Genomic DNA, 16,194 nt, shown 5'->3' with positions numbered 1-16,194 from the left:
ATCTCTAGTGGTTTATCAGCTCCCTGTGAGCATGAACCAGGTCTTGTTCATTCATACTATAAAATTTTATTGCAACTCAGTCTGAATAGGCAAGGCACCCCCAACAGTACCTAGCACATAATAGATGCTTGAAAAATGTATCATAGCATTATGGAGTTACATGATATCAGAGCTGAAAGACTCTTGAAGATATTCTAATCCAGAGTTTCTCAAACTTTGTGAAGAGTCTGACAAGAGCTATGGACTCTCTTCCCAGAAAAAGTCACACATAAAAAACATTTTACATATAATTTCAGGACCTGCCATGCCCAAAGAGGTTAGGTTAACTTACCCCAAATCATGAAGCTAATAACTGGCAGAACCAAGCCTAGAACACAAGTTTCCTGGTTCCCAATTCAGTACTCTTCTCATCACAAAGGAACAATTTTAGTAGGGCTGTTTCCTGCTGGAAAGGTGCCTGATACAAGCCTCAGGTGTGGCAACATTCCTGTCATGAAATTCCTTGATATAAGGATGTTGCTCAGGAGAACGTGGCAAGTTTAGTGGCTTCTGAGGCCCAAATGCAGTGGTACTGGACTTCTGCCAAGGTGAGAGAGGCAATGGGAGATGTGCGGGGTTGCATGGGACCATCGAACTAAGCCAAAGAACCAAAAGCGATGTTGAAATCTCCCCAAGTAGAAAAGCAAAATCTTCCTAACTATACTGTTTTCAGGAAGTGATAGAATCGTGACTCAAAGCTAGACTGTCTGACTTTCAAGCCAGTTTTGTGTCCATCCCACTACAAAATCCTCTGCAAATGCACAAAAAATCCAACCACCACAGAAGCAATCCTTCAGCTGGAGCCAAAGAAATAGGCTAAATAATCTTACAATGCTTAGAAACAACTCCCAGTTATCTGTGATAATGGATTAAAGAAACACATACATATTTTAAATCTGTAAATACTGTAAAAATCAGCTATTTGGCTGAAAATGTGAATCCACCTCTATGTGCCACAAACCATTCATTCAACTGAACTGAACATATCATTTCCATTGTGAGGTCCCTATTGAACTAAGTACTAAGAAGATATTTTCTTTACGTGTCACAAATAATAAAACCAAAGAATTTGCTTTTCACTGTGATAACCTGGCCTAGGGACAAGATTAGGAACTGGCAAAAACATCTCCACTCTGGATCATATCCAAACTAATGAACTGGAGAGGACTGAGGGACAACCCTCTATCCTTTCTAGCTCCAGTATAATCCAACCTATGCACATCTGATCTTCAGGGTCTTTGTAAAAGCTGCGCACTATCCTTCTCTAAAGGACCCCTGCCCCTCTTACCTCTTGTGCTTTAACTAGGTGCTTGTATCTTCCAATGCCATGCGTGGGCTGTGACCTGTAGTGCCGACTGATGCTCAGCAGAATGCCAGCTAAAAGAGAGAAAATAAGACAAACCTGTTTCAAAGCTCCTCCAGGGACAGATAGATCATACATGAGGAGACAAATTCTCCATCGTGAAATGGAATATTTGGGGAGAGTGAGCCTCTTGCTGGTTTAAAGAACCAGAGCTATTTCTTGATCCTGAGCTGACACTCGGTTTACCCCATTTTTCTCTCCGCTTGGCCCCTGGACTATATCTAATCCCCACCACCCATCTTTCTTTGAGAAATTCTCTCCTGCTAGAGCCACTGCTGGTAGGGGGACAAAATACATTCTCACAGGGCTCTCATTTTCTCCGTTCCTCAACAGGCAATAATCCTTTTGAAGTTTTCCAATGAAGATTGTTCAGAGAAAGAGACAGGTGGCAAATACAACCAGGAAAAAGGACAATCACAGATTTCCACAGTTTTTTAAACTACCTAATTTGCTTTATTTGTGTTGATATGTAATAATCTCCAACAGACTTTGTTAAGTGAATAACAATAAAAACTAAAAACCTAAGGTACAGAACAGTGTGTATGTAAAAAATAGGATCTGTATACACATATTCACTGTGGTAGACCCAGAGATATGCCACTCAGATTCCCTTCAAAGAAGGACTTGCTGATATATACATATTCTCCTTTAATCCTCATTATTTTTATCTTCATTTACAAATAAAGAAACTGCAGCTCAAAAAAATAGGAATTGGCCAAGGTCAACCAGCAAGTAAAAGGCAGAACTGCAATTTAAACCCAGGTCTATGTGACTGAACAGCCTGTTCTCAGATGTGTTATAACATCTGAATTTCTGGAATACAAAATCTAGCTAGGGACTTCCCTGGTGGTCCAGTGGTTAAGAAACCACCTTCCAATGCAGGGGATGTGGCTTTGATCCCTGGTTGGGGAACTAAGATCCCAGGTGTCGCGGGGCAACTAAGCCCACGCGCCACAACTACTGAGCCCGTGCACTCTGAAGCCCACGAGCCACAACTGGGGAGCCTGCGTGCCGCAACTAGAGAGCCCACACACCACAACTAGAGAGAAGCCCACGCACCGCAACAAAAGATCTCACATGCCACAGCGAAGATCCCGTGTGCCGCAACTAAGATCCGATGCAGCCAAATTAAAAAAAAAAATCTAGCTAGACTTGATCGTTTCCATATCTGATATCAGCTCCTTATCTCTACCCTTCACTGGAACCAGCCCTACACAGCTATGTTATGTCTGTCTGTCTCTCTTGCTTGTTCCCTACCTTCTGGAAAAGTACTAGTCCTAGGTTCTGCTCCCTTCCCTCCCAGCTCCTGTGGTCCTGCATCTCCCCAGGGCCACCACTTTGTGGGGGGCTAAACACAAAATGGTGTGGAAAAGTCTAATGACATCAAGTGAAATGTTTCTTAAGCTTCTCTTTTCTAAAATGTGCTTCCAAGCAGGTCTGCTCTGTGCCAGGCCAATCAAGAATCGTGGCTTCAGAGACTTTCCCTATGTTTACAATCCACAGTATTTCATCAAGACAACCCTGGTATATCATGGATCCCTTCCATGATGTGCATTAGTCCGCATTTACTATTATATGCCAACAACTGAATAGATACTGGGACAGTTACAAAGATGACTAAAATATACAACTTTCCCTAGAGACATTCAATGTGTACTGGGGAAGGATGATGGGAAAGCAGATAATTACCTTATAGTGTACAAAATACTTTAATGGAGATGAGAGCAAGGAACTTAGAGGAAAGAACCACTAACTCCACCTTAGGGGTAAGCGGGGCGAAGTGGAAGACAGTACAGAGGAATAGGTTCATGGAGGTAACAGCTGAATTCTTTTTTTTTTTTTAAGTCAGTTTTCTCATCTTTATTATTTATTTGGCTGCATCAGGTCTTAGTTGCGACACGCAGGATTTTCGCCGCAGCATGCGGGATCTTTCGTTGCAGCGCATGGGCTTCTCTCTAGTTGTGGCGCACAGGCTTAGTTGCCCCGAGGCATGTGGGATCTTAGTTCCCTGACCAGGGATCGAACCCGCGTCCCCTGCATTGGAAGGCGGATTCTTAACCACTGGACCACCAGGGAAGTCCCAACAGCTGCATTCTTGAAAGAGGAGTAAGAGTTTAACACGCATGGAAGAAGGAGGTATTTTTGGCAGAGGCTTCCAAAGAGCACTGAACATAACTGAGGTATCTTCTTGGCCACAGTCCCAGCTGACTCTTTGAGGCTTTAGGTTCCAGACTCTGCAGCCTGGGGCCCCGCCCAAACAGCTGATATCCAAATCCCCTTGATTGGGTACACAACCATCCTCAGATCAGAGCCTTGAAAATTAATCCATCCCAAAAGATTTTATTATGACTTTAAAACATGACCTCCTAAAAAGCACTGAACTCTCCAAAGCATGTTTACTCATTCAACAAATATTTATTACTACCCACTGGGGTAGCCAGAAACAATTATACCCTCACAACCATGTGAATGGCACACACTAGAGTTGTGCAATGTACAAACAACCCAATATCCATGGCAGGCCCGGGTTGGTACCAACCACTGCCCTAGATGCTGGAGCTGTAACAATGGGCAAAGACAAAGTCCCTGCAATACAGAATCTATGATCTAGTGGCGAGACAGTAATATCAATGCAGGTGATAAGGGCTACCTACAATAAGGGCTATATACATGAGAGAGGCACTAAGGCTGGACTTGTGGTGTCAGGAAAGGATTCTTAGAGCAGGTGGCTTTTAAGTAAAACCTGACAGATGACTAGGAGTTAGAGAGAACACAGTATGGGGAGGGGAAGACCCAGAGAGAGAATTTCAAGGCAGAGTATAAGCAGCAGGGTGGCAAGAGATGAGCTTACAGAAACAGGCAAAAAATTTAGGAAGGGCTTAATTATTCAGTACTTATGATGTGCCAGACACTGTGCAATGAGGTGAAGATATAACAGGGGACAAGGCCAACAAAACTCAGCTTATGGAGCTTATAGTCTAGTAGGAGGAGGGAATCATTAATGGAGGAGGGAATAGTCACAAAATAAATATGAGGGCTTCCCTGGTGGCGCAGTGGTTGAGAGTCCGCCTGCCGATGCAGGGGACACGGGTTCGTGCCCCTGTCCAGGAAGATCCCACATGCCGCAGAGCGGCTAGGCCCGTGAGCCATGGCTGCTAAGCCTGCGCGTCCGGAGCCTCTGCTCCGCAACGGGAGAGGCCACAACAGTGAGAGGCCTGTGTACCACAAAAAAAAAATAATAATAATAAATAAATAAATATGAAATTACAAATTGTGATGAATGATAAAAAGCGCTATGGCAATACAATCAGTGGATCTATTTTAGATTGGAATATCAGGAAAGGCCTCTAAAAAAAAAATGACATGTGAACTGAAACCAGATTTCAGAGGAAAATAGTAATAGTGGTTATCCCCAGGGAGAAGTGGCTAGATGGCAGGGGAGAGAGACCTACTGTTGACTTTATACTCATGTATCTTTTAAAACTTGTTCCATGTACATGCATTATCTACTCAAATAAATAAATTAAATAAATTGAGACCTGAAAGGCAGATAGGAGTTTATTAGGTAAAAAGATAGAGAATGAATATTCCAGGCAGAGGGAATAGCGTGTGCAAGGGCCCCAGAGGGGGACGCAGATTGGCACATTCAAGGAACAAAAAGACTGTCCATGTGGCTGAAGCAAAGTGAGAGGGGCTGAGTGCACCAGAGATTAGGGCAGTGGATTGGAACCCACCACTCTGAGCCATGTTAAGGGTTTGGATTTCATGCTGAACAGCGGAGAAATTATATGTCTAATGTGTTTCTAAAAGATCACTTTGGTTGTTGTGGGTGGAAGGTGGTTGGAGGGGGAGTGTGGATGGAAGTTCAAGCAAAGATTCAAGTAGTATCCTTGGCTGAGTTGTTGTTGTTAGTCTTCCTGTATCCACACCCGCCCCCTCTATTCCATCCTTTAAAGCTGACAAATTAATCCTTCTAAAACACAAACCTAATCATGTTATTCTCTTTCATTAATTCAACAATTTATTCACTGCACACACACAATTTTTAAAAAGGACTTACTCTGTGCCAGGCACTGTATCAGGCACTACAGTAACACCAATAAATGAGACAAGGAAGGTCCTTGCTATATTTCAAAATGTTTGATGATTTTCCACTGCCTGAAGTTCATACTCCTTAAGCAAGCATTTAAGAGTCTCAATTTTATAATCTAGTTCCAACCACTTCACGTCCTCACCCTCCATCCTCCAGGCTTTTAAAACCTTGCTTCTCAGCCACAGAGCTACACTTGCCATTCTGTATAAACCATGCAGTTCTCATGCCTCTGTGTGGTGCTGGGCTGTCCCCCATGCTGGGACTGCACCTCTCTGACTGGTGATATCCTTCACAGCCTCCATGGCCAGCTTAAATGTCGTCTCTGTGCTGCCCTAAACATACAAACATCATCAAGAGTTTACAGTTGCAGCTCTCCCATGCCTCCATTATATAGTAAAATATTTTGTGCAAATTAAAAAACAACAACAACCCAGGCACTCGTCACCATCTTTAAGTACACAGAAATTCAATCACCCACCAGTGGTTTCAAGTAGCAGAACCAAAAGTGATCTTTGAGATGATGACACATCTTAGGTGAAAATGCCACAAATGCTTGCCTCAGCCTCTAATCTACTGGAATTCCTTGGCAAGGAGGCATTTTCAAATTTAGTTTGGGGCAATTTCTATAATTAGAGCAGTTGGTTAATTAAGAAGCTGGTTCAAACTACTGTTAAATTAACCCGTTTTGAAAGGTTTTTGGTCAAATTACCAGTGGTTAAACTGCTTAATTAGTTGTTTTAATTATAAAATTTACAAGTTTGAAAGCCTCTGATTTCCATTAAGTTCAACTGAATTTTTTCCCCTGCTTGTGTCATTAAGCTGGTTTCCTGCTGTCATATTAACATTGCAGCCTCCTGAGAGAAAAGGCAACTCTTTTCGTTGAAGAAGATACAAAACCCCATGATTTCAAAAGGAGGCTTTGAAAATCTTTCAGTTAGTACAATTATAGAATGTAATCATGTATTGACTTCTCCCACAACACATCCCTTCCCTTTATATATGCCAGAGCCAATTGTCCTTCAATGTCCTTGTTTACTAAACTGGGAACTAAACCCATCAATCCAGGATGGGGATAAACAACTTCATTTTAATTATTTCTCCTTCAAAATTAGAACAAGCATTTTGGCAGGGCTATGCAGGAGGGAAAGAGGAAAAAGCTGGGGTAACCCCAGCCAAGAGTCTAATTACAGGATATTTTCTCCATCCAATACACATCCCTGAAGGGCAGATACACCCCAGCACGTGGCAAATGGTATGTGCTCAGTAAGTGTTGGGGTGTTTTTGTTTGCTTGTTTTGTTTTGAAATTCTAGAGATATTTTACCAAGACAATCTGCAATGATTTGGCTCTGGCAGCTACCCACTTTTTTCAAAATCTCTTTTCAAACTTCTTTCAGTTTAGAATTTCTAATTACATTGAACTATTTGGACTTGAATGTACCATGTTTTTTTTTTAATAAATTTATTTATTTTTGGCTGTGTTGGGTTTGCGTTGCTGTGTGTGGGCTTTCTCTAGTTGCGGCGAGCAGGGGCTACTCTTCGTTTTGTGATGCGCAGGCTTCATTGCGGTGGCTTCTCTTGTTGCGGAGCATGAGCTCTAGGCACGCGGGCTTCAACAGTTGTAGCATGCAGGCTCAGTAGTTGTGGCTCGCGGGCTCTAGAGCGCAGGCTCAGTAGTTGTGGCGCACGGGCGTAAGTGCTCTGCGGCATGTGGGATCTTCCCAGACCAGGGCTCGAACCGCGTCACCTGCATTGGCAGGCGGATTCTTACCACTGAGCCACCAGGGAAGTCCCGAATGTACCATGTTTTGATGACTCCACCTTTTTGCTCATGCTGTAATAAGAAGAGTCTGAGTTCCCTTCATTTAACCTCTTTAGACCTCTTTATATATTTACTTCTACCTCTCCATGTACGTTTAAATCAGTAAGAAAAAGATGGTTACTACAATGAGGCCCATCCCTTAGAGAGAGCAGCTGGGATGGTACCCAGGGCCCACAGAGAGTATGATGTGTAAAGGTAGGAACAGGACACTGCTTCCTATTCTTCTTTTCCGAACACCATTATAATTCAATTTTGAAATTTCTAACTTTAAAGAAATCTCAAAGACACATGAAAAATGCCAACAAAGCTGTGTCCTTTCAAAGAGAATTACTTTGGCATGCTGATATTGGTGAGTTACCCTGGGCCTTGGAGCCTTCTAGGCACTGAGATTCCACAATTGAAATGGGCAAAGGAAAGGATAAATGGCCAGTAAATGTATGAAAATATGTTCAACCAACTAGTAATCAAAGACATGCAAATTACAAATACAAGGGATGGCATTTTTTAACTTATTAATATTAACAAATATTAAAAAAATAACAATGTTGATGAGTGTATAAAAAGGGATTCTTAAATACCAAAAAAACTATAAAATGGTACAATCTTTCCAAACAGCAATTTGGCAATACACATCAATAGCTTTAAAAATGTGCATTTTGGGACTTCCCTGGTGGCACAGTGGTTAAGAATCCGCCTGCTAATCCAGGGGACATGGGTTCGAGCCCTGGTTGGGGAAGATCCCACATGCCGCAGAGCGACTAAGCCCGTGCGCCACAACTACTGAACCTGCGCTCTACAGCTCGCAAGCCACAACTACTGAGCCCACATGCCACAACTACTGAAGCCCGCGTGCCTAGTGCCCGTGCTCCGCAACAAAGAGAAGCCACGGCAATGAGAAGCCCACGCACCGCAACGAAGAGTAGCCCCCGCATGCCTCAACTAGAGAAAGCCCACGCACAGCAACAAAGACCCAACGCAGCCAAAAATAAATTAATTAATTAATTAAATTTTTAAAAAGAACTTTCATTAAAAAAAGGAACTATATAAAAAGTTCTTACAAATCAAAAATGAAAAAGCAAACAATTCAAAAGAAAAATGGGCAAAAAATATGTGCAGGCAGTTCACAAGAAATACAAATGGCCAAAAAAATATGAAAAGATGACAAACTTTCTCAAGAAATGCAAATTAAAATGAGACATAATTTTCACCAGCAAAAAAGTAAGATGTTTTGTAAAACCCAGTTTGGGCCAGAAAATAGAAATGTAAATTAATACAACTTCTCTGAAGGGCAATCTGACAATACTTAACAAAATTTTCAACTGACAACCCATTGACTCAGCAATTTCAATTCCAGGAATTTAACTTACAAATGTACAGAACAAGTTTATAAAGATGTATAGAAACAGTTGTTGCAGCATTTTTTGAAATAACAAAAACTAAAAACAAGCTAAATGTCCAGCATTATAACATATATGTTAATATACGCATAAAACTTTCCTGAAAAATATACAAGAAACTGCTATCGATGCATACCACTGAGGAGTGAGACTAGGTGGGTAATAGAAAAAAATTCAATCTTTCATCATATATCCTTTTGTCAATTTATATTTATTTTTACCATTTGCATGCTTTTATAATTTTTAACAGTTGATAATTTTAATATATTTTTAAAACCTTCCTCGGAATACATACCAGTTCAAAATGAACTTTTTCTCTGGTTATGGGATAAGGGATGATACCAAGAGTAGGGAATAAATGGGTCTTGAACATAATCCTTATTTTTAATATACAAGAAAAAAAATGAAAGTCTAACAAAATGTTAATAATTGCCAAATCTGGATTTATTTGACATATCACCCTTTTCACTTTTTTATAACTTTTTATATCTTTCAAAATTAAAAGTATAATTAAGAGAAAAATAACCATCAAAAAAGTCTTTCCTTAATCCCACATCCCTCTCCAGCTTCTGCCAATTCTCTCTCCTCCCATTCAAAGACAAACTTCTTAAACGTACTGTCTGTAATAGCTTTCTCTAACTCCTGAACTCCCATTCACCTGTCAATGCAGTTGATTTCCACAACAGACCTCACCACACCTACACAGATACTACTCTCCCTAAGGTCACCTCTATGCTGTCGAAACCAAGGAACATCGTTAGTTCATGTCTTTTGCGATCCCCTTGCAGCATCACACAGCTGAAACTGTAACGTGATTAACCACTCTTTCCTTCCTGAAACACTCTCCTTTTGGCTGCCATGAAACGATACTAACCTGGTCTTCTCCTACCACGTTGGCCTCCCTTTTCAAGCTCATTAGCCATATCTTGCACCCTCTACTCAATTTTTTAATGTTGGAGTTCCTCAGGGCCTGATCCTTGGGCCTCTTCTCTACTTATTCTCCTCAGGTAGTCTCATTCATTCCCAAGACTTCAATTAAAATCAACAATATGATGACTTCCAAATTCACATTTTCATCCCAGACCTATATTTTGAACTCAAGATCAGTGTCTCCAATGGACTACTTAGTATATCTTCCTCACAAGCACTCCAACTCAACATGTTCAAAACCAGACTCAGATTCTTACCCTAAAAGTTGTTCCATTTAAGGCAGTATATTCAAAATAATTATGTAGATATTTATTTATTATAGTAGAAACATGTTCACCATAAGTTAAGGAGAAAAAAAAGATTATGAAGCATTATATATAATTTGTTCCCATTACTGCAAGACAAAAAAATACACACACACACACACGCACACACACACACAGAAAGAGAGAAAGAAATGCCTAGAAAAAGACCTGGTAGGATATACTCCAGAATGTTAAGCAATAATCTCTGGATGGTAGGATTACAAGTGATTTTTATTTTCTTCAGCTTCTTCGTGTGTGTATTGTGTGTGTGTGTGTGTGTGTGTGTGTGTGTGTGTTTATTTTCCATATTCTCTAAAATGGCTGCTTTTCACTTTTATGATCAGATTTTCTTAGGTTTTTTTTTCCTCTCCTGATAGGATGCAATATGAAGTTCAGAGCATCAGTTATTAAGTTTTCTTGCTAAAATTGTGTAACTTGAATCTAGAAAAGCTTTTAGATGTAACTTCTAGTTTGTAGGAAAGGAACAGAAGAACATATTATAAAATACCGCACAGAAATAATCAAATTAAAAAGGGAGGAAATTTTATAAGTCAAATGGTCTAGCTTAATCAAAAAGCAACTGTTGTAGAAATAAAATAGTGAAAGATCTGTTCTGCATTAAAGGTGACATCATAGCAAAATGCAAAGCATGAACCATCATTGGCTCTTGGTTATAAACAACCCCATAAAAGACTTTTGGGGGACAACTGGGGAAATGGATAGAGTATTAGATGACATTGGGGCATTATTATTAATTTTCTTCAGGGAGATAAAGCTATTGTGGTTCTTTAATAGAATGTAGAGAATATCCTTGTTTCTAGAAATGCATGCTTAAGTATTCAGGGGTGAAGTATCATAACATCTGATCAAGAAAGCTAACGTGGAGGCTTCCCTGGTGGCACAGTGGTTGGGAGTCCGCCTGCCGATGCAGGGGACACGGGTTCGTGCCCTGGTACGGGAGGATCCCACATGCCGCGGAGCGGCTGGGCCCGTGAGCCATGGCCGCTGAGCCTGCGCGTCCGGAGCCTTTTCTCCGCAATGGGAGAGGCCACGACAGTGAGAGGCCTGCGTACCGCAAAAAAAAAAAAAAAAAGAAAGAAAGCTAACGTGGGTGCGTGCGCCCTCGGGCCACTGCGCCCGGGCCCTAACTCGCTCCCCGTCCTCCCTGCTCCCCAGGCCAGTCGGCCGCACCCATGGCGCCCAGCCGTAATGATATGATCCTGAAGCCCCACTTCCACAAGAACTGGCAGCGGCGCGTGGCCACGTGGTTCAACCAGCCGGCGAGCAAGATCCGCAGGAAGACCTCAGCCCCCAAGAAAGGAGACAGCTCTGCTGCAAAGCTCAAATTGGCCACCCAGCTGACCGGACCAGTCATGCCCATACGGAACATCTACAAGAAGGAGAAGGCCAGAGTCATCACAGAGGAGGAGAAGAACTTCAAAGTCTTCGCCAGTCTCTGCATGGCCCGCACCGATGCCCGGCACTTTGGCATCTGGGCAAAAAGGGCCAAGGAAGCTGCAGAACAGGATGTTGAAAAGAAAAAATAAAGTGCTGTTGGCAACTTGTTATTAAAAAAAAAAAAAAAAGAAAGCTAACATGACAAAATATTAACAACAGTTGAATCTAAGTAATGGGTACAGAAGTGTTCATTATATTATTCTTTTGGGAAAAAATTATTTCTTATAATACTGTAAGGTTCCAAATGGCAAGGATTATATCATCTTAATTTTGTACCCCCAGCACCTAAAACACAGCCTGGTCCTATAAATGTTTGTTGAGAGAATGAATAAATAAAAAGAAGCACATATTTTGAGAAGCTGGGCTTTAGGCCTGGTAGAAGTGGTGATTCTCTACACATTGCCACCATCTTCTGAAATAATTAATGGATGTAAAACTTCTTATGCACTGCATGGCACATACTAGGCACTCAGTAAATGTTAGTTCCCTTCCTTGCTCCCATTCCTTTATTTCTGATACTTATTATTATTTTTTTTTTGGCCACACCACGCGGCTTGCAGGATCTTAGTTCTCTGACCAGGGATCAAACCCGTGCCCCCTACAGTGGAAGTGCGGAGTCCTAACCACTGGACCACCAGGGAATTCCCTGTTTCTGATACTCTTCAGTCAAAAAACAGATGTCATTACTATCCAATGGCTGCTTTGAAATGTGTCACATAATAGACAAAGCAAAATTGGCAAATAATAGGGTTGAAACAGATTGAAATTCATTGAGTTGACCAGACTGAATGAACATTCATTTTGGATAAAATACTGGAAGAAAAGCCTTAGCCTGGTAGATAATGGACATGAAAGACAGGTCTGAAATAGTAGCAATAATAATAATAATAATAACTTCTTTTTTTAAATATTTATTTGGCTGTGTTGGGTCTTAGTTGTGGCATGTGGGATCACTTTTTAGTTGTGGCAGGTGGGATCTAGTTCCCTGACCAGGGATCGAACGTGGGCCCGCTGCATTGGGAGTGTGGAGTCTTAGCCGCTGGACCATCAGGGAAGTCCCAATACTAACTTTTTTTGAGCACTTTATATGTTTTATCTCACTGAATCTTCAAATAATTCACTGTAGTTTGTACTATAATTCTCATTTTTTAAAGTGAGGAAACCAAGCTATGGAGAGGTACTTAAAAGTCACAGAATAGTATGTGGTAGAGTTGGAATCCAAACTTACTACAGAACTCTTGCTCTTAAACCACTACTTTATGTTCTTGCCCTTTGTCCTGTTCCACGTGAGGGGTAGGATTTGGTCCCAGGCACTCTTCTCAAAGATATGTTAGGCATCTTTTTAGACAAAATTATTAGAGTGTTAGAGGGTCACTTAAAGCAGGAAGACTACATCAGGAAATAACTGTTTACCTGCAGAACAGATGGGATTCTCTCCTGAGGTTCTGAACCTAAAAAGAGGAAGAAAGTATGTTGAATACAATTAGATACCCACATCTATTTGCAAAGCTACCAAAACTTGTATGCTCCTCATTAAGGATATATCAATGCTACATATTTCCTTATTTCCTCCTTCTCTTCTTTCCATAAACATTATTAAGTACTTACTATGGGTCAATCTGTTAGGTCCTGAGGATGCAAAAGTAAGTAAAATGTCTCTATCTATGGTCTAGTTGGGAGAGAGATATGTAAACAGATGCGAGCCACAATACAGTGCTGATCCAGAACAAAATCATGTACAAGATTTGGTGGAATACAAAGGAAAGCATGCTCATGAGGGGTGAAACTATTTGAAATGAGGTTTTAAAAATTAAGAACTATTCTCGATTATTGAGCCCCACAGGAAAAGCATTCTAGGCAGAGGTATGAAAGTAGTATATCTGGGGAACAGCAAGCAGGTGGATGTGAGTGGCACTTAAGCAGCAGGGAAGGGGGCAGGGTAAAAGAGGTAATCAGGGGTCAGGTTATGAAAACCTCAAACACTGTGCTAAGGAGTTTTGTCTGTACTTTGTGTGGGCAGTGGGAAGCTCCTGGCAGTTTAATCACAAAAGTGATTTGATCAAGTTTAAGTTTTAGAAAGTTAACCCTGGCAATAGGTGAGCAAAGAATAGGAAGACATGAAACTGAGGGAAGAGGACCAGTGAAGTCGTTCTTGCAATAGCCTTGCATTATTCGAACATATTTCAAAAGCAAGGCTGACAGGATTTATTTAAGAATTAGATGTAGAGTGAGAGAAACAACAGTGTCAAGGATGATTCCAAGGATTTTGTCCTGAGCAACTAGATGAATGGAGTTGTCATTTACTGAGAATGGGGAAGGAGTAAGTTTGCAGGGGAGTTAATGCTTGAGATGCTTAGTAAACATGTAAGTGGAGATGATGAAAGAAGAATGCTGTGTGAACCACCTAGTGGAATGCAAATATTAACTATATTTTTACTGTTATTAATATCCTTACCTCAAGAGGGAAAAGGCTTGCTTAAAAATGGTGTCATTCCTCAGACACAGCGCCTACAGCAAAATAGCCATGTTAGAACAATTGTAAGCATTCACAGATCTCCAAGTACCTCTTCACAAAGAGGCTAGAAACCCATAGTACACAAAACAAAATGGAACCAAAGTCTCTTGTCTAGCAAAGAAACTGCCCTACAGTTAATACCAAACGTGCAGGCAAACCAAGGCCATCTTCTTTCCTATTCTACCCACTAGAGAAAATGCTCGAAAAACAGAAGCCCAACCCCCCCGTACTACTTGGATTGCTTTTTTTTCCACCCTATTTCCCCTTTCTAATTTGATTTATATTTTCTTTTTTTTAATACTTATTTATTTATTTTCTTGGCTGCGTCAAGTCTTAGTTACAGCATGTGGGATCTTTCGTTGCAGCATGCGGACTTCTCTCTAGTTGTGGCATGCAGGTTTTCTCTCTCTAGTTGTGGCACACAGGCTCCAGGGTGCATGGGCTCTGTAGTTTGTGGCACATGAGCTCAGTAGTTGTGGCGCATGGGCTTAGTTGCCCCACAGCACGTGGGATCTTAGTTCCCCGATAAGGGATCGAACCTGCGTCCCCTACATTGGAAGGTGGATTCTTTACCACTGGACAACAGGGAAGTCCCTAATTTATATTTTCTAATATCAGTCAACAACTATTATGTATGTGTCAAGCACAGTCGCCATGCAAGGGACTTTCTGAACTCTTCCCTAATTCTCAAAACACTGCAAGGCAATTTTACAGGTGAGGCAACTGAGGCCCATAGAATTTATATTCCAAGAAATTATAGCTAATAAGTGGCTAAGAGGACTGTTTTACTCCAAAGACTATGCCTCTATTACACCACACTCTCTTAATAATAATAATGATAATAATAATATAGCAACATGAACAAAACAATAATAATGAGAGAAGGCAGTTGCAGTGGCAGCTTCCCCCACTGTTCACAATCTTACCCCCAACAACCCAGTTATTTTAATCTCACTCTGCCCTGCTGGCACCCACTCAAAAGGTCACTGCTATAGGTTTACTAAGAGAGTGCTTAACATAGAGGAGTTCTTTTTATAAAGTAACTAGATAATAAATAATAAATGCCCTTAAGGTCCCATAACACAAAGAGAAAATCCTGTCCACTATGAGGAACAATTTCAGTTCCTTCAACATTTATGTCTTAAAAGCCTATTATGTGTAAAAGCCTTCAGAAACAAAGGAAAGTCTGAAAAACTGTCATAGACAAGAGGAGCCTAAGCAGACATGATGACTAAATGTAGTATAATATACTGGATGGGATCCTACCTAGACCAGAAAAAGGACACTGGATTTTAAAAAATGAAAGAAATATGAATAAAGTATGGACTTAATAATAATATGTCAATATCAGTTCATTAATTATGAAAAATGTACCATACTAATGTAAGATAATAACAGGGAAAACTGGATATGAAGTATATGGGAATTCTTTGTACTATCTTTGCAACTTTTCTGTAATTCTAAAACTGTTCTAAATTTTATTTTTTTAAAGCCTATTATGGGGACTTCCCTGGTGGTCCAGTGGGTAGGACTCTGCACTCCCAGTGCAAGGGGCCTGGGTTCGATCCCTGGCTCGGGAACTAGATCCTGCACGCATGCCGCATCTAAGAGTTCACATGGTGCAACTAAGAGTCCACATAACACAACTAGGAAGCCTGCATGCCACAACTAAGAAGCCTGCATGCCACAACTAAGAGCCCGCATGCTGCAACTAAGACCCGGCGCAGCCAAAATAAGTAAATAAATAAATAAATATTTTTTTAAATTAAGAAAAAAAAGCCTGGACTTCCCTGGTGGCGCAGTGGTTAAGAATCCGCCTGCCAATGCACGGGACATGGGTTCGATCCCAGGTCCAGGAAGATCCCACATGCCACAGAGCAACTAAGCCCGTGCACCACAACTACCGAGCCTGCACTCTACAGTCTGCGAGCTACAACCACTAAGCCCGCACACCACCACTACTGAAGCCCGTGTGCTCTAGAGCCCATGCGCTGCAACTACTGAGCCCATGTGCTTAGAGCCTGTGCTCCACAACAAGAGAAGTCACCACAACGAGAAGCACACGCGCTACAACGAAGAGTAGCCCCCACTCGCCGCAACTAGAGAGAGCCCACGCGCAGCAACGAAAACCCAACGACGCCAAAAATAAATAAAGTTTTAAGAAATAAAAATAAATTTTTTAAAAAGCCTATTATGTGTCAACTACTGTGATGAATATGAAAGGGACTGTAAAAACAAAATATTGGAAACATTATGCTAAATAAAAGAAGCCAG

At 41.2% G+C, this 16,194-nt stretch overlaps 2 protein-coding genes across 6 annotated transcripts in view; one reads left to right on the top strand and one right to left on the bottom strand.

Moving 5' to 3' along the window:
- Positions 1-16,194, bottom strand: part of MRPL48 (mitochondrial ribosomal protein L48) — a 48,561-nt gene that overhangs the window by 24,466 nt on the left and 7,901 nt on the right. Inside the window, exons 2-4 of one of the 5 annotated variants that reach the window (XM_004279776.3) lie at positions 13,861-13,913; positions 12,819-12,856; positions 1,328-1,416 (exon numbers count right to left, since the gene is read on the bottom strand). In XM_004279776.3, coding sequence (XP_004279824.1) covers positions 1,328-1,416; positions 12,819-12,856; positions 13,861-13,913 — 180 coding nt within the window. Of the gene's footprint in view, positions 1-1,327; positions 1,417-5,637; positions 5,903-12,633; positions 12,785-12,818; positions 12,857-13,860; positions 13,914-16,194 lie in introns of those variants that run through there. The other 4 variants (XM_033405682.2, XM_033405683.2, XM_049713185.1 and 1 more) reach the window with 4 other exon arrangements.
- LOC117196568 (60S ribosomal protein L13-like) lies at positions 11,097-11,561 on the top strand. The gene has a single exon (XM_033405685.2). It carries the CDS (start codon positions 11,141-11,143, stop codon positions 11,492-11,494), a length of 354 nt encoding a protein of 117 aa, XP_033261576.1. The 5' UTR covers positions 11,097-11,140; the 3' UTR covers positions 11,495-11,561.

The sequence above is a fragment of the Orcinus orca genome, chromosome 8 (assembly GCF_937001465.1).
Source record: "Orcinus orca chromosome 8, mOrcOrc1.1, whole genome shotgun sequence".
Lineage (NCBI taxonomy): Eukaryota > Metazoa > Chordata > Mammalia > Artiodactyla > Delphinidae > Orcinus > Orcinus orca.
The sequence above is the reverse complement of the archived record's forward strand: the minus strand, read 5'-3'. Positions and strand labels throughout refer to the sequence as shown.

Bases quoted from the DNA above. Each gene is read 5' to 3' on its own strand.
- LOC117196568 (XM_033405685.2), top strand. From the start codon at position 11,141: ATGGCGCCCAGCCGTAATGATATGATCCTGAAGCCCCACTTCCACAAG.